Raw genomic sequence first — 18484 nt, forward strand, 5'->3', positions numbered from 1 at the left:
ATTTCTAGAAGGTCTGGAGGCCGATGTAAAAGAAAAATTTGACCGCTACTAGACCGCTCGTAATACCGGACCAAGACCGGTCTGATTTTCAGGTACTTTAAATCGCTTGGGAAGTCACATATCACTGACCCAATAACTGATTGGTTGTAAGTGACGTAAAACCAATCAATACGTCACTTTCAACCAATCAGCTGTTCGGTCCGTGGAAGACATTAAAATGGTACATATCATGAATTTACGCATTTTCATTGAGAAGTTGATTTGCTTTTAGATACTGAAGTTCACGACGACGGTCCTGAATGAAGTTTACTTTCTCGACTTCAATGAAAACATAACAGTGAGTAATCTTTTTAATTTTTCAATTTAATTTTTTGCTGTTCCCGATAATCAAAGAGTTGTTTATTAAAGAATCGAAATTTATTTCATAGTAAAAGCTTTTCGGCTACGCCATCTTTAGTACAAACATAGAATGGTAAGAAATCACAAATTTTCTATCAAAAATGTTGAAAAAACTGCCTAATTATCTACACATAAAAAATTTCATTCATAAAAGCGCTATACAAAGGAATCGATGAAGATGTAAATTGTGATTTTTTTACCATTCTGGTCGTGTTCAGACATGAAAGTTTAAGTTTAAGGCTTAAGTAGGATTAAGTTGATATTGGAATTAAGAAATGCAACGACTTAATTGCTAGACTTAATTGCTATTTCATCTTTTAGATTAAGAGAGGAAAAAGGAATCCCCTTCTGCAGAATGGTTACTAGAATTGAAACATCAGCATTGCTTCTAGTATGGGAATCTCCATACCTCGATCCATGATATTCTCATTAAAAGCCCATTAACTGCCTAAATTGCTACAGACGCTCCGAGCGTCGCTAAGTCATAAATTTCACGTTCTCCTTTCATAATTTACAAAAGGAGCATGCTTTTCACTTGCGAATTCTGAACTCGTCTATTCAGAAAACTGTGATAGTATCGGAAAAACTTTTTTTTTAAACCAGAGGGTGACTCCTTTTTAAACTTTGGTTTAACTTATAAGGGGCGTGCAGCTAAATACAAAAGGAATATAAAAGAAACATATAGACTTAATTACTTTAAATCTTGGTCTGAACACGACCTCTATGTTTGTACTGACGATGGCGTAGCCGAAAAGCTTTTACTATGAAATAAATTTTGTAAAAATAAAAAATAATAAAACCATGGAGGTAATAAAGATATAGATAGAGAGAAAACGTCTCGGTATTGATCTAAATGATCGTTGAAATCTTTTATAAATCTATTCAAAGCGGCTTTGATGTACCATCATTGGAAGCAAAAAACATCAATTTATAACTTTATAAGAACAGAAAGCGACTGTTTGGTTGATTTTGAAAAGCTTAATTTTGCCGAAAATCCTTGTTAAAATGCGATTCGAAATAGTTTCAACTGATGCAAGACTAAAAGAGTATATTAATTTCATAAGGACACATTTTTGGGCTTGCATTTTGTTAACATTGAGAGTTGCATCACAATATCAATGAAAGTTTCTTATCTTAAAATATTCACGTCTAAGTGGGCAGCAGTTTTCATACTCTGACAAAATGATCGATACAAGGTTCCTAATCGTAACACGTAATTCTTTTTTAAATCTATCGATGGCTTTATGGGCAGCTTCCCCTAGAAGCTTGGAGTATTGTGCTTATTATGTGAAGTTTTTTTCAATTTTTCATGACAAGGCTATTATATTTCAATATACTTGTTAAAAATGGAATATCTTTTCATTCATCTTAAATATTCCCACGAGTATACCCAAAATTAATCATCTTATTCCCAAAGCAACCAAACAGCTGTTTGCTTCCGATGATAAGTCAAAATAGAACAAAAGGCATTGACTCTCCATCTATTTTTATTACCTCTATGATAAAACTATGGCGAATAGATTGAACACAAAGAGTTGTCCTTCAGTCATCTCAATGAGCACAAGTTTAGGACATGGTTCTCCTGATACTCTCTAGACCATCGCTGTGGTTGTCGGATAAACTCTGTTGAAAATACACAGCACTTAATTTATTTTGTATTGCTCTTTATATTCCCATAAAAACAATGACTGTTCCTTATTTCTGAACCAAGCAATGGGCTTTTCCAGAAAAAAATTTACCCCCCCCCCCCAATGTTGAGGATATTGATTTTTTGAAGTATCAAACCCCCTGGATATCCTACTTTATTAGTAAAGCCCCCCTGGATATCGTATATTTTTTACTTGAAAAGATACTTTACTCCCTGGATATCCGCTCCTTTGTAGATATTTAACCCCTGGATATCCACTTTTGAACAAAAATCGTTAACCTCCTGGATATCCGATATCCTCAACAGGGGGAGCACGGACTATTTCTGAACTAAGCAATGAAACCGCAGGCTCAGAGGGGGGGGCACTACTTTTCTACTTCTTTCTAATCCGAAGCAATCATATCTCTCTTTAATTTATTTTTATAATCATCTAATTTAAAATCCATGCAACATTTGCTATTTGTGACAAAAAGTGACGTTTTCAAGGCCATTTTCAAGTGATCTATAGCTGATGCGCGAAATGTTTTTGTCAATGTTTGTTTACGTTGACTGGTGTTTTGGTGCGATGATTTTGATTAGCCAATCACAAAGCTCAAATGTTCGTGACGTAATTCATGAAAGGGTCTATTAGCTTGAAGATTATCACATCATTTAATGAAACTTTCAACGTTCTAAACGTAGTGAATCCTCCAAATATTCGCTAAATCTTGAAACTATATCCGGTCTCTTAAGTAATAAATGTATATCAGGGCTCTCCATACCATGTAAATATACACTGCAAGCTACGGGTCCCCATTTATTGATAATATTCAAGGCTGATTCAGAAAGAATCAAAACTTTCTGAGAATGCTGCGGAAGATAGTTCTCAACGTCCTGTTTTATCACGTATAAAGCCCTAGTCAGTTTCCTTACTATTTCAGAGTTTAGATAGCTTAGAAGGTTTATCTCTGGAATGAAATAATACGGTAAAAATCGTCTTTCGAAGTTTTTATGTAGATCAGTGATCATGTATTTCAATATCCGAAAAATAGACGCATTATCATCGCTCCAAAAGGGATCGTTGGGCGGATATTTTTCACATGTCCATAACATGGTTGTTTTAGCGATATACGAGCTTACCGTGTCTTCTAGATCGTCTGTTAACAAATACTGATAAATAATTGATTTAAAAATGGTGAAAATTATGCGTTGCGCATCGCTTTGTAACTCAACTATTTTTCTTTCGATGTGAGCAAAAGAGTATCGTAGCTCGATCGTCTCCTCATTTTCCTTCTCTTCATTTGATGTTTTTAAGATGACGTAACTGTAACGTAATTCATTGCTCAATTGACCAATCAGATTTGTCCAATTACGCTTACGGTGAATCCAATTGGTTGTTACAATTGGGGTCCAGTCCACTTTAATGATTGATGCTACATCGAGAGAAATGTTATACTCAAATGTATCCTTGATAAGAACGTCATTGAAAGCGAGACTGTTGCCTTAGTGATTTCTACCCTCGCATTGGAAATTTTCACATTCTCCATTTTGCTTTTGAAAACCAACGCATTACTTGCGTGAACCAACTCTAAAAATTCATTATGGGTCTCAAAATCATTGTTTCTAAGTAATACTCTCTTTAGTTCGTACGGCCTTAAGAAACCGCCTTCAAAGACTCTCTCCTTTTCTTTCATAGACATGGAAATATTAATTGCACAGTTTTGAAGATTAGTATTTAATCTAACAAAGCCTGGTTTTTGTTCAATCTCTTGCACACAATGTCTTTGTTTGCCACTCAGAGTTGTCATAATCAATTCCAAGTCAATGTCCATTGCTTTATTGGTATCAACTACTCCTTCTGTTTCTGTCCCCTTGTTTTTAAAGCATCGAGCAACAAAACCTCCTTCGCGTATACTGCCAACTAGTTTTGCTTGAGTTTTGTACAAGTCGTTAATTTTACGTGTACCGTTTCGTATTTTTTCGAATATCTGCTGAACCTTTTCTCGGCAATCTCGCTCGATTTGATATAATCGTCGGAAGTTGTGCAAAACATCATCTGAAAGCAAATTATTTGATGATAATAATTTAGTTAATAAGTTTGATACACAGTGATGTTTTTTCATTTTTTTTTCAAACCCTTATGAGATCTAACGGGATCTTTGGGCTCATAAACTTTTAGATAAAACTAGTTCCTTTCTTAAATTATTTTTTGAGAATTTTGTCTCTGTCTGATCAAATCTTAAAGTGTGAGGATTAAGAGTGAGAGAGTTAATAACAAGTTAAGAACATTTTAAGACTTAGCGGACTCTAAAACACCAAATTTCTTAGGAAATTGCCTAAAATACTCGCAAAATGGTGAAATTAAGAACATTTTTAGGCTTAGGTCTCGTCTATTTAGGGTCTTTCGTGTATATATATAACGTGTATTTTTATACTTAAACAAGGCAACACTTTTAAAGCGATTGCTCGTTAAATCAGGTCAGTGTCTCTTAAATCTGTTCCCACTCCGCCACTGATGGATCAAAAGTCGACCTTTGGTTGTAAGATTTGAATAGATAAGTTAATAATACGCACAGGTACTGTACCTTGTATTGTTTGGTGAGCAAGTTTTCTTCCTAAGGTCCAAATCAAGAAAAGCAATAACCAAATCTTGCTCATATCTATCGCTTACATACAGTATATAAAATGATTGATTTGCTTTTAATCAACATATGATGTTTCTACGGTTTCTGCTCGAAAGATTAACTCTAAGAATCATAAAAGATCAACTTAATGACAATGAAATTCCAGTGATTTGATTTGAGATAGCTGATCTATTTATAACGACCCTTTGAATGCCTTAAAAAGATTTGACGTGCTTATAGAGAGAAAAAAAAACACGTATAATTTTCACAACCAAACAAAAATTGAATAAACCAGCTGCGCTGGAAGCTCCGGCTTAAGAGATTAAAAGATGTGAAAGATGAGCTTGTTGAGTTAGTTGTGTTAGAACGTTGCCCACAAACTACTAATCAGAACAGATCAGAAAGCAAAGTAATAATTCTATTGCAGAGCGAGTGTGAGAAATAATCTTAACAAGTTTAGCTCTTCTAAGTGATTACACATGCACTTTCTTGCCTAAAGAACCAACCCCACCCCCGCCCACTCATCCTCGACTAAAAAGTTCAAAATGGGAGCTAAAGGAGATAAACATTTAGAAGTGAATATTTCCAAGTTCTTATAAATTTATTTTTTTCTAAACTTGCCAATAGCGAAGCCATGATACGCCGTTGATCTGCGTTGATTTGATTGTCCGGATAAAATATTGGGGAGTAAAATAGCCTAAATTAGAGGCCACAGCTTTTAGCTAAGCATTATTTTTTCTGTTGGGATAATACTTGGAGGAGAGTAGGATAAACCAAATAAAATGGTACAATAGTGTGTATGTAATAAATAGTGGTATATTTGGAAAAAACCTGGTTACGGGTTTGAAAAATTATCAAAAGGAATGGTCGCCCCAGCCAATGAAATTACGACAAAGTCCAAAAAATATAATTTTCAGTTATAACACTGTGAAAATTTCTCCGATCTTGTTCAAATTTACACAGGAATTGTGTTTTAGTATCCTTTACTGAATTCTCATAGTGATATGTTTGTAAAAAATCTGTGTCGGGTTTGAAAAATCAAAAGGAACGGTCGCCAGCCGCGATGAAATTACGACAAAGTCCAAAAACAATCATTTTTAGCCATAACACTGTGAAAATTTCTCCAATCTTGTTCAAATTTTCACAGGAATTGTGTTTTAGTATCCTTTATTGAATTCTCATAGTGATATGTTTGTAAAAAATCTGTGTCGGGTTTGAAAAATCAAAAGGAACGGTCGCCAGCCGACATGAAATTACGACAAAGTCCAAAAACTATCATTTTCAGCCATAACACTGTGAAAATTTCTCCAATCTTGTTCAAATTTTCACAGGAATTGTGTTTTAGTATCCTTTATTGAATTCTCATAGTGATATGTTTGTAAAAAATCTGTGTCGGGTTTGAAGAATCAAAAGGAACGTTCGCCAGTCAACAATGATGAATACAAAACAGGATCATTTTCAGCCATAAACATAACACCACAAAAACTAATCAGATCGTTTTCAAATTTGCACTGTAATGTTGTAATTTTAGTATTCTCTTTTAAATTCCAATGTGTGTTTGAAAGTTTCACTGTCAAGTTACCTACTACAGTACAGAGTTTTATGGTTTTGTTAGACATATGTAAGATTTCAAGCACTCGATCAGCTGACGATTCATAGCCAAAATTTCTCCAAAGTCTTTCCACATTGTTAGAGAGCCAGTATGCATCAAACTTCTCATAAATCATGTCCAAAACTTCATGAATAATGATGAAAATGATCAATTTTTCACTGAGATTTGCTACACAGTCAGCTAGTCCACTTTCGGAAGCCATCTTTTTCTTAAATACTTTCGGCCAATCAAATCACAGTATTATTGGATAATCCGTTTTTATCAAATCGGAATAGATCATCGGATTAGATAAACAAACAAAAAATGTCTTGACCTGACGAGAGAGAATTTAAGGCTCCTAGGCCGGAGCAATTACAACAAAAAAGTGATTGAATTACATCATTAATTATCTGACCTGTGGGAAATGACTGATAAAATTGCTCGAAATGAACACAGTAAAAGTATCACGAATAGTATTCCTAAATGGTGATCCTGTTTTACCTAATTGGGATCAAGGATAAAGGCTGAATTAAGTACACTTAGTCTGTTGTCCGAAATGAAGATCCTGTTTTGCCTAGCATGGATCTGACAAGAAATGAAGACAAGATGATTGAATGGAGACAAGATAATTGAATGGAGTCAAAATTTATTAAACAAAATAACATGAAAATCAATGGCTTGCTTTGGGGTAACATTGGGGATGTGTTGTGTACCTTAACTCTAATCAAACAAGTGAAGCATAATATCCTGTGCACTGTATGTGCTGGGCAGCCATGACAATGACACTAGGTATGTAGGAGGCCCTAAGGTTACCGAAAGTAAGCCAACACCCCCAAAGTCATCCCAAAAGCAAAAACGACAACATAGCATACACCATAGATAAAACTTGTAATACTACTGGTAATGCAACTTCACCATTCATGTTGGTCCCAATAGAAGAGGTAAGTGTTAATGTGAGACTGAAATTGTGTTTGTTATTGTCTGAACTTCTAGAAATCGTAAATAATAGTAGCTGACCCAGGGTCTTAGTAAGCAGATCACTGAGTCAAGAGCACCCAATAACTGTCCAGGGTGCCAAGGCTCGACCAATTCAAAAAACCGTGAGTATCGATGTTGAGAAGGGCTAACTAAAAGGGTTACTAGTCGGGGACATGTTAAAAAATTGCCATTGGATCAAATGAGAGAACTGGATTGCAGTAAATTGGTTGGAATAATGTCTCATAGGAACTACTGGACATAATTGATAGGAAAGGGCAGGTGATCTAATTGTTTGAATGGTTCAGGTTTGTTTGCTTGATTCTGACAGGCATCATTGGAAAGTTTGTGTTGAAGGAACATTTAATACTGAAGGTGGGAGGTTGGATAAAAACTGCCAGGGAACAAGCATGTGTGCTTGATACTCAAAGTACATAATTCTCCCCCTTTCTATATATCATGTCTACCCTTCACATTCTTATGCTTAACATTCTATTGTTCTTACCATTAATTAGGTAACAAACTGAGCTTCCGTATACTTAAACTTGGTTCCTTAAATTGTTGGTTTCACATAGAGTTGAAGATATTAAATCCATTAAGTGAGAAATTAACCCAGCATGTTTGGTAAAGAACTCTAGAAAATATACACTTGATAGACTTGAAGGATAGCTTGCAATTGGCTAGGGAAACAGGATGAAAACGTGATGTAACTGTTGTGTAGTAACTGTTAGGTTCATGTCCCTGAAAAAAAGGAACTAAATCCCAAAAAGGCACGTCAGTAGACAAAGCTGAAGACACAATAGGGCTCAGCTTAAGGAATTTCCCATTCTAAGAGCAGAAGAAAGTAAGCCCAATGGTAAGATCTTCTAAAACTCCTGGAGAAATAAGATGAGAGCTATGACGATGATGGAGGAGTTTAGCTACAAAAGTAAAATAGACGACAATTAAATTCTCGAAGTTGATAACCCTGCAAGCAAAGAGATGAGAGCCTATTAGGGAAAAAAGGAGTTCGTACTTGTCGTGCTTGATTTTCGTGTAATATATCCTGAAAGATTACAATGCTGACTTAAAACTAACAAAACCAGGGTGCAAATGGACAAACCAGGGGGTAAAAATGCCCATTTTAGGCGATTTTTTTCGTTTTTGGACCTATTTCACCCATAAAGCGGTTTTATGGTGTACCAATTTCATTTTTGACCACTGAAACAAGGATCATTTTGTAGTAGGAGCAATGGGAAAGTTATTTGTGGTTTTCATTGTCTGTAATCAGGGTCACTGTGGGCAAATCAGGGGGTAAATACACCACTTCTTGGTAGTTGTTGCCTGAATTTGGATGTTTTTATTGTATGGTAGCCTCAAATTTATGAAATTTTGAGATGGAAACCAGTTATATACCCTTCAGTCATTTCTTAGTACTTTTGTTGACAACTACACAAAATAATGACGGATTTAAAACTTAACTTATGGCCAAATGATAACATTTATTTGACGTAATTTTGTCAGTTTTTGCTTTGAGATTCCACTATATTGCTATTCAGAGCTTCGGATGTTCTTAACTTTTTGAGTTTTAAGCCTAAAAATGTTCTTAACATGTTCTTGTTCTCACCTTTTTTGAGTATTTTTGTCCATTTCCCTAAGAAATTGAGTGTTCTACAAAGTCTTACAATGTTCTTAACTTGTTCTTAACAATTTGGCCATCGAAGCTTTATGTTCTTATAGTTTGTTCTTATGACAAAAAAAACGTGTACATGATGAAATTTTTACATACAGTACGGAAAAACACACACACGCAAAAATGTTTGGGCAGAAAATTTGTGTCAAATAAAATTATTATCATCGAACCTGCTTGTTAGCATCCTGCTTTACCGGGTCAGTATTTCCCGCCGATACTTCTCTTCTGTTTCTTCTCAATGATCATCGGCTGACGGCAATTATCTCTAGAACTAGTACGGCCAACATAGACCCTACTACTTTAATCGTAGAAATTTTAGCGTTTTAGCGAGTTATCCCTATTTTCGGTAAAATAAATCTCGCTAAAACACGCCGAATCGCCAGATCGCTAAAATTTATCCGCGCGAAATTTCTGGTTATATTGCCTTGATACATTTTCATCAATATGAAGGGTTTCAGTGCAAAGAAATGCTAGAAAACGAAATCAATCAATAATGTAATACAAGTATTCGCTAAAATTTATCCGCACGAAATTTTTTGAAATCGTGATTCGCTAAAATAAATCCAAAAAAAGTCAAGATTTTCCTGACTCGCTAATATGCGCTAAAATTAGTCTCGCTAAAATTTCTACGATTAAAGTAATCAGACTCCATTTGCATTCTCCACCTCTGCCAAACAACCTTACAGTAATTTTACACCATGTTGATATGAAATTGAATAAAAAACTTTAAGTCATCTTGCTATGCATCAACAAACATCTGTTGTGGTTTTAAAAATCGAAGAAACAAAAAACTGACAGCAACACAACCTGATCTGCCATTTTTTATTCGACAAAATCATAACAAACCTTCGGCGCACCGGTATATTTCTTTTATCTTCAACATCAACAAGACGATCAAAATAGCCGCTCTTAAAATTCGCAAAGTTACAAACATCTCAAGTTCCAGCCAATGTTATCAACAGCATCAGACGTGGTGAGTTTATAAACTTGGACTTTTTACCTCCTCAAAATGTTAGATAAGCTACCAACACCTACAGTTGCCCAATTTTTCTATGGGAATAGTATTTTCGGGGTCAGCAATAACCTCGACCAAAAGCAACTACTCAAGGCACTATAAGAAGTCAAGATTTTCTTACTAGCTCGGACCCTTTTCATTCAACCGATACAGTCTTTAAAGGCTGTGCAATTTTTACAGTTAACCCTATACATTGGCAATATAAATTTTCTCAGCCTGGTATACTACGATATATAAAGCACTTTAGTCTCTTGCCAACTCACTACAGGTTACATTGGGTTCAACAGAGGATTACATTATGGCAAATATGTTGAAATTTCTATTACGTTGCAGCCCGGGGGGGGCACTCGATTTTTAAAGCCAAAAAAATTGGCTTTCAAAATCGGACCCTTACACAGTGCAGCTCTAGAGAAGTCAAAAGGTACCCTTACAACAGTGCAGCTCGCCGAACATCTCTCACCCTTACAATGTATTTTGATTGCATATCTTCATTTTTTGAAGCCATCTAAAAATGAGAGATGTCGTCCACAAAGTGCAAAGCAAATCAATATGAGTGCGAGTAAAAACTATAAAGATAAATCAGATTTTTACTGTCAGACTTGCGATTCAGCATTCCCCAAACACACCCTTACAGTGTATCCAGTTAAAAGAAGACCCTTATAGAGAGTGCACTCTATCAAAATTACACCCTTACAGTGCATTTCCTACCCTTAAGGGTGGCACATGCCATGGGTCGGACCATATGAGAAAAGACCCACTACCTGAAAAAACAAACCTGCATTCGAATCAAAAAATTTTGGACCCTGTTTAACCCTTAGACCACGAGGGACGCGTAAATGCGTCCAAAACAAGCCAAAATACAGATTCTCAGACTTCAGGCCATAGCTCCTGACCACTTGATTTAAAGGGAGCATAAACCGAATGCTTTTAGAAAGAATATAAAAATAGCTTTCTAATGGTACCTGATGGTACCAAAACCATCTTCTAAATCAAAAGCTACAAGTTTTTATAGTACTTTAAAGTTTTGAGTTTCAAAAAAAAAAAAAAAAAATTTCAACTTTTTCAAAAAAACAGCGCGCACAAAGGGTTAAGGCATTGTAATGTCTATCAATGGTTAAAGTTTCATGGAGTTTAATTAATTAGTTCTTGAGAAATTCAACTTTTTTGTTTCATGACGTCATCACAAATGACCTGAAAACAGGTTTTTAGCCAAAATCTCAAAAAAGCTGAAAAAGGCAAAAATTAAATTTAATTAATAACTATTTTCATTTTCTACTTCGGAAGTCAGTGATTCATCATACTAAAGGAGTGGAACTGCTCCCGAATTAATACCGAAAACTTAGACATCCCTTAATTTACCTAAGGAGAAATGCTTAAATTTTTGCCATATCTGAGCCTAGATATGCTTATAAAGTACAATTCCTATAAAAAATGTATGTCACGAGATATTTGGGGTGCCCAAAATTTAGAGCTAGCTGGCATGTTTTTAATACTGATCTTCAACAGCGCGATTCAAATGTTTTGAAATTAAATCTTTTGAAAATTTAAGATTACTTAGAAAAAAGTATGGTGGACAAACTGGACACACTTCCAAGAGAAATCTGTGAACAGTTAAGCCTATCTGGTGTTTAAAGGAATATGATGTCTGTGGGAATAATATACAAACAGCTTTCTGGTTCATACAGTAGTTTAAAAGGTCTATTATGTGTAATAAAACACTACAAAGCAATTAAATATTTCGGTGTAAAATCTAACTTGTATTGTGAAATTTACCGCATCATTAAACTTAAAAAAATCTACCTAAACCTACAACAAAATAAACACGGCAAAATCAATAGTAAAGATCTTTGATGGGAATAGTTCAAAACAAATGCTCGAACACTACCACTATCCAAGCTTAGTGTACAAACTGTTACTTAGTACACATCCATCGACCCAATGCCACACACCTAAATAACCATTTCCATCCGAAGACAAATCCAATAAAATGACAAATCCGATACCAATATTGTAAGGGATGCATAAGAAGCTCAGTTTCGACCCTTGTTGCTGTACCAAGAAGCTTCTTTGAGACTTAACTAAAGTTTTAATTTTGAATGGAAAGAAATCCTTTCTTCATTGAGAGCCTAAGTACAAAATATATAAAAATATTCAAAGATACATGCCATATTTCTGTCGGTACATTGCAAAACGTTCTTCCACATTTTGAATCCCATCCCAACGCTGAAACTCAGCTGTTTTCAATGCTGTGAAGGCCTTCATGAATACATCACCAAGCTCATTAACGAAGACTTGATCCTCCTTTAAGTATTCTATTGCTTTTTCCAAGCTTTCAGGAACCTTTTCAGCTCCTAGTGGTAACCCAGCAGCCTCCAGTATGTTTCCAAAGAAGGCTTCTGATTTGAGAGGAAGCTTCCGATTGATACCGTCCATTCCCGCAATTAAGCATCCAGTAGTGACTAAGTACGGATTACACCCTGCTCCGGGCAGCCGGTCTTCGATGTAGGTGCATGAGGGGCTGTAATTCTTTATACGGAAACGTACACCGCGGTGATCGTAGCCCCACGTGTTGTTCGAAGGAACGAAATAGCTGTCTTGGCTATCTTTAGCCAGACACTTCTCAACACAATTATTGGTGGCCCAATATAAAGCTGGCAGTGCTTTTGAATGGTGTTGCAGTCCAGCAATCCAATATTTACAGATATCTGATAACTTATCATCTTTGTTGATCTGGGAAAAAGCGTTTTCTTTTTTGCTTAATTGCCAGATGGAGTGATTGAAATGACTGGAGCAATGTGAATGGTCTTCAAATGGCTGCGTCATAAACAAGGCTTTCATATGATGTTTCTGTGCAGAACTTTTAACAGCTTTCTTAAATAACATTGCGTTATCGGAAGCTTGTATTCCAAACGTTGGCTTCATTGTTAATTCTTGTTGGGCAGGGCCATCCTCAGATGTGAAGGCCTCAACTTGAATCCCAGTTTTCTGTAGATACGACATGACATCTTGGATGAAGGGTCGTATACGATCAATATGTTCTTCGGAGTACCAGTTACTCTCTTCATAAACGGGTTTCAAAGTATCTTTATCAACAAGATAGAACTCATACTCAAAGGAGCTGAAGAATCGATAACCCAGTGCCTCCATCTTACGTAATTGCTTTTTACACTGCTGTCGACATGATGTTTGAAAGTATTCAATGTGATCAATATCAAGATCACAAAAAATACTTGCCGTATTTTGAAGCCATGGTAATGATTTGAAAGTTTCAAGTTCGGGTGCGAGTTTGGCGTTTGGATTGTTGATTTCAAATGTTAATCCAGTACCGTCGACACCTTTCCCATCAGGAAGCATCAGCATGGATGGAGATCCCATATGAAAATTACTTGGCAAGCCGTAGATGAAAGATTCTGAATTCATAAAGAGACATTTGATCGTTCCACATAGATCAATGGCTTCTAATTGCACGAATTCGATTTTTTTTTCTTTTATCTTTCGACGAATTTCTACATACTGTTCCATGATTCTGTCCTTAAAAATACAATTGCATTAGAAATTAATAACTTGTACTTTCACGTACGGCACGGAGGGGTAATAAATTGAGATTCGTATTTCATTATTTGGCATGATTTTTGACTAACTACACTGGAAATGTTTTGGGTAAAATTGTCCCAACCGAGGGTATCCACAAAACACTGGTTGCAGGCTGAAAAACTGACAATACTAAAGGCCGGTCTCCACTTGCGCCCGCTGCGCTCACACCTTTTGGTTTGGAAAAAAGATTACGTCATAAAAATGTAGTGCACGCTGAAAAAACACATTTCAACTTTTTTTAACCGTTACGTTAGATTGCGCCAACGGAGTTGCTTCATTTTTTATTTAACCAATAGCGTAGAAGCTTAGTAAGCTCGAAAAAGTGCGATCGAAGCGCGCGCAAGTGGAGACCGGCCTTAAGTAACATATCAAACAAACAAAATAATGAACGTAAAAAAATGTCAATAGTATATATATGGTTAAAATAACAATAAAAATCAAACAAAAGAAACAAACAAATAAACAAATAACTAAAATAAACCCCAGGCACTTGAAAATGTCACTATTTCTAAGGTCATATACTATCAACTAAATACCTACTGGGAAACGCAAAATTATAACAAATATATAGAAACATCACTTGAGAAATTATAACAATCAATATAGATAAATGCTACGCAAAGTTGTGTCCGCATACAATTATCATATATATTTTTATATAAAACTATAATATCCAATATATATACTTTTTTTAAAGACCTATCATGTAAGAACACAAGGCTTCGACTATGGGAAAACGGGCAGATCGTTAGAAAAATATGGGTCGGTCGGTTGGTAAAATAAGAATAAATTTTTCATTTATCAGGGTTCGCAAGGTACCGAAAAAACTTTCCAAAAAATATCCGAATCAAATACAGTATTCACTTTTTTTATCTTCGACGAAGATCATAATAAAATTTTAGTATATGAAATGCTTGATTTTTGGACCTACCCCGGTGGAGGTCCTATAAATTAACCTTTGTCCGTTCGTTCGTTCGTTTGTTCGTTCGTTTGTTATTTCCTCGTGATTGGCTCGTTAGTTTTTTCTGATTTTTTGCACAAAGATGCATAACTATAAACCCTCGAATGTGACGGAGCCCGATTTTCGAAAAAAAAAATTTTTGGCCAAATTTGGGCCAAAAAACGGCTAAAAAACGGGTTTTTTGGACTTGGTGAAAAATTAGGTCGTTAAATTTGTCTGATTTTTTGCATGAAAGTAGGGTACCATCGTAGGTAAAAGATGGCTCAAGCAGATTTTTGCAAAAAAAATTTTTTGGCTCAAAAAACGCATGTTTATCTATAAGAATCACTATTAATAAGCATACATCAATGTTCTTAGTCAAATTACTCGATATTTTTTTATAAGCACACTATCAATTACTTAGGTATTAGCTTTTCTCGAGATTGGCTCTTTTATTCTTTGTGATTTTTTGCACAAAGATGCATAACTATAAACCCTCGAATATGGCGGAGCTCGATTTTTGGAAAAAAAATTTTGGTGTAAATTGCAGCTAAAAAACGACTAAAAAAAGGTTTTTTGGACTTGTCATTTTCTGACTTTTTGCATGAAAGTAGGTAAAAGATGGCTCAAGCAGATTTTTGTAGAAAAATAATTTTTCAGCTCAAAAAACGCATATTTATTTATAAGAATCACTATTAATAAGCATACATCAATGTTCTTAAAATTACTGAATTTTTTGATGAGATATGTTTTTTTGCTCTCGAAGTCTTGAATATGAAAGAATATTTCAAGAGCATGAAATTTTGGTTTCTAAACGTTTTTTTTTATAAGAAACAAACGACCAATTTTAATAGATCGTCACTGTTTGTGTTCTGAATGATTGTTTAATGGTCACGCTTATGTAGATATCAATTATATTTGTGTTAAATGCATAACCAGGTAGGTCCATAAAATTATCACTTGTCTAAATTTTTTTAATTAATTTTCAGCTCTATTCAAATTTAATTCTTACAAATAACTAAGTAGTGTGTAAAATATACTGTAGTGGAAATTCGATATTATTATTTTTTTGATTTTAGCAAAAATAGGGTCGGTCGGGCCCGTAGAACAACAAATTAAATTGGTCTCGCCTAATGCTATCAATTCTAGCCATTTTCGAAAAACTTATTATTGGCAGTACCTCCTTTATAGCCAACTCCATCCTGGCCCTTTCTACTAATTACGTGTTACCCAGCTGTGGGGTGCTAAATAAAATTTCTTGATAACTTTAAAATTCTTGCCTTCTTCCCTTGACCACTCTCTGTACCAGATGCTTTACTTGTGATAATGACGCGTGCTATGCGTGCCTACGTGCCATGTGTGCCAACGTGTCATGCGTACCAACGTGCCTCGGCGTATCAACGTGTCAATGTGCTAACGTGTCTTGGTGTGCCAGCGTGTCCTCGTGCCTCGGCGTGCCAACGTGTCTGCGTGTCTGCGCGCCTTCCAAATATAGTAGTATAGAGTATATATATAACTTTTGTTTCGCCTTTTTAAAATTTTTGTTGGGCACTTAGATTAGAGTGTCAAGATTACAAAAAGATCTTTTGTTACAATTCTTGAAAACTATTGTTAAAGTTTATCGGCATCTTAATAAACTCGTTGTTTCTTATGATTTACTTTTTAATGCTAAAGTCTCTACAACTCAAACCTCTTACTTGAGGTCTGTTTCATCAATTTTGGAAAGTGATCCTGCTAAATTGTTATTGATCGACTAATGAGAGCCCTGGTAAGTATCTAAAATGCTCCAAACAACGTTAAACCACCTCCAAATATAATGCCATTTTCAGATGTTTTGAGCAGTTTGAAGTCCTGTAAAAAAAGTTGAAAAATCCTTCCCTTCCGAAACTTTTAGAAAAAGTAATTTCTCTGAAAACCTAAAATTTAAAACAGAATAAGGCTTAAAGCATATGAGATTGCGGTTACGCTTTTGCTCTTTTAAATAAAGTGGTCAGGAGCTGTGGCCAAAAACACGGAGCTTACTTTTTAGCTCTATAAAGTTGGCTGTCTAAGGGCTAAAGTAATTTTCAAAAGTCATTACTTTTCCTGACTTTTTACTCCAAACTACTGTGTTTAAGTGAAAATTCCAAAATATCGCCTAAAATTTAATGTTAATGGAAAATATCGACTCCGGAAATTTAAAAAAGGTAAAAAATTATCTAGCATTCTACGGCTAGCTCGAAACAAATGTCACATGTCAGCAGGTCAATAGGTCACAGGTCAACACTCCAATTACTGTAATACAAAGGAAATGTTTGAAAAAAATCTTTTATTGTCAAAAATATCATACTGAGTATATTTCATTCATGTAGAACCTTATCAAAGGTCATATCTATCCACGTGCTTACCACGTGCTTTCGCATTATGTGCCGTGTATAACACGGACCTGTAATACTTGTATTACATATTACACCTATATCACACATGTAATAAGAGTTGTATTTTCAATGTCATAGTAATAACCTGACAGCCTTCTGCTTTAATTTTTCAGTGTAACCCCCTTAAGTGTCCTAAACCTTTTTCTATATAAACCCCGTCTACTAGGCACCCAAGAGTACTTGCCCTTTCAAAACCGAAAATCAATTTGTGTATAGAATTTCTCCGAGCAAAACTCAAAATTCTAGAATAGAGATGGTAAAGCTGGAATTCAGATTTTGATGGCATGCCAAAATTTGGAAGGCACGCTGACACGCAGGCACGCCATGGCACGCTGGTACGACAAAGCACGAGAACACGCTGGCACGTTGCCACGCTTGAAAACCAATGGCATGCGTGGCACGCGATTTAGCAGACTCTGATAATGACTCGATAAAAACATAAACTTCCTTCGAACAATATTGTACCAAAAGAACATATAATAGAAAATAAAATATTATTTTGTATACTAATTTTATATTAAACCTAAATCTAAAACAATATTTAACTTGCCCTTGGTCTGCAGCATGAAACGTTTATAACTTTACAATCTTGTTAACAGGCCATCCAAGCCATCTAATCAATTCCCATTGATTCTTATGTACTGATTATCGACTCAGCCTGCTCAACATGTCGCTTAGTGTAATTAGGATAAATAGCTTACTCGAAATTTTGATGACAAAATTTGGATGGTACGCTGACACGCATGCACTACATGGCACGTTGGCACGTCAAAGCACGGGGACACGCTGGCACGCATGACATGTAGGCACGCTGGCACACTTGAAAACCGATGGCACGCGTGGCACGCGATTTAGCAGACTCTGATAATGACTCGATAAAAACATACACTTCCTTGGAACAATATTGTACCATTGTTAACCGGTTACTTTTTCGAATTGGGCTACACGGCTTTTTACGCAACGTGATTGGTTCTTTTCGCATGACAACGGGCCTACACTACACAGAGTTGCCCGTCGTTAGGAAAATTCATTGTGACGTCACTTTTTTCAAAGGAAAATGAACACTGCGTTGACATCATTTGTCCAATTTTTAATTACTATCTATATACTAATTTTATATTAAACCTAAATCTAAAACGATATTTAACTTGCCCTTGGTCTGCAGCATGAACCGTTTATAAACTTGACAATCTTGTTAACAGGCCATCCAATCCATATCACCTATGGCCATTGATTGTTATGTACTGATCACAATCTCTATATAAATCGGATCATCTCAACTTGCTCAACCTGTCACCTGTGTAATTAACATAAATAGCTTACACGTTTTTTTTAATAAGAACGTCAAAAAATTTCGAAGCCTTCGGATGTTCTTAGTTTTTTGGATTTGAAGCCTAAAAATGTTCTTAAAATGTTCTTATTTTCAGCATTTTTTGAGCATTTTGATGTAATTTCTTAAGAAATTGCATGTTTTCAAGTCTCCAAAGCCTTAGTATGTTCTTAGAATGTTCTTAAATTTTTGGGCCTCGAAGCCTTATGTTCTTATATAGTTTGTTCTTATAAAGAAACGTGTACTCCAAATTAACCTTTATCATCTCAACCCGTCGCTTAGTGTAATTAAAGTGTGTTA

The 18484-nt window shown here is 35.4% G+C and overlaps 2 protein-coding genes across 2 annotated transcripts in view; one reads left to right on the top strand and one right to left on the bottom strand.

Annotated features, from left to right (window-relative positions):
- Positions 1-18484, top strand: part of LOC136821166 (uncharacterized) — a 45506-nt gene that overhangs the window by 13933 nt on the left and 13089 nt on the right. Inside the window, exon 12 of the mRNA XM_067077398.1 lies at positions 272-337. Within this exon, the coding sequence (XP_066933499.1) occupies positions 272-337 (66 nt within the window). The remainder of the gene's footprint in view (positions 1-271; positions 338-18484) is intronic.
- Positions 11682-13432, bottom strand: LOC136821255 (lengsin-like). The gene has a single exon (XM_067077484.1). It carries the CDS (start codon positions 13423-13425, stop codon positions 12055-12057), a length of 1371 nt encoding a protein of 456 aa, XP_066933585.1. The 5' UTR covers positions 13426-13432; the 3' UTR covers positions 11682-12054.

Source organism: Clytia hemisphaerica, unplaced genomic scaffold (genome assembly GCF_902728285.1).
Source record: "Clytia hemisphaerica strain Z4C2 unplaced genomic scaffold, Clytia hemisphaerica genome assembly, whole genome shotgun sequence".
Lineage (NCBI taxonomy): Eukaryota > Metazoa > Cnidaria > Hydrozoa > Leptothecata > Clytiidae > Clytia > Clytia hemisphaerica.

Coding starts and splice junctions, on each gene's coding strand:
- LOC136821255 (XM_067077484.1), bottom strand. CDS start 13,425: ATGGAACAGTATGTAGAAATTCGTCGAAAGATAAAAGAAAAAAAAATC.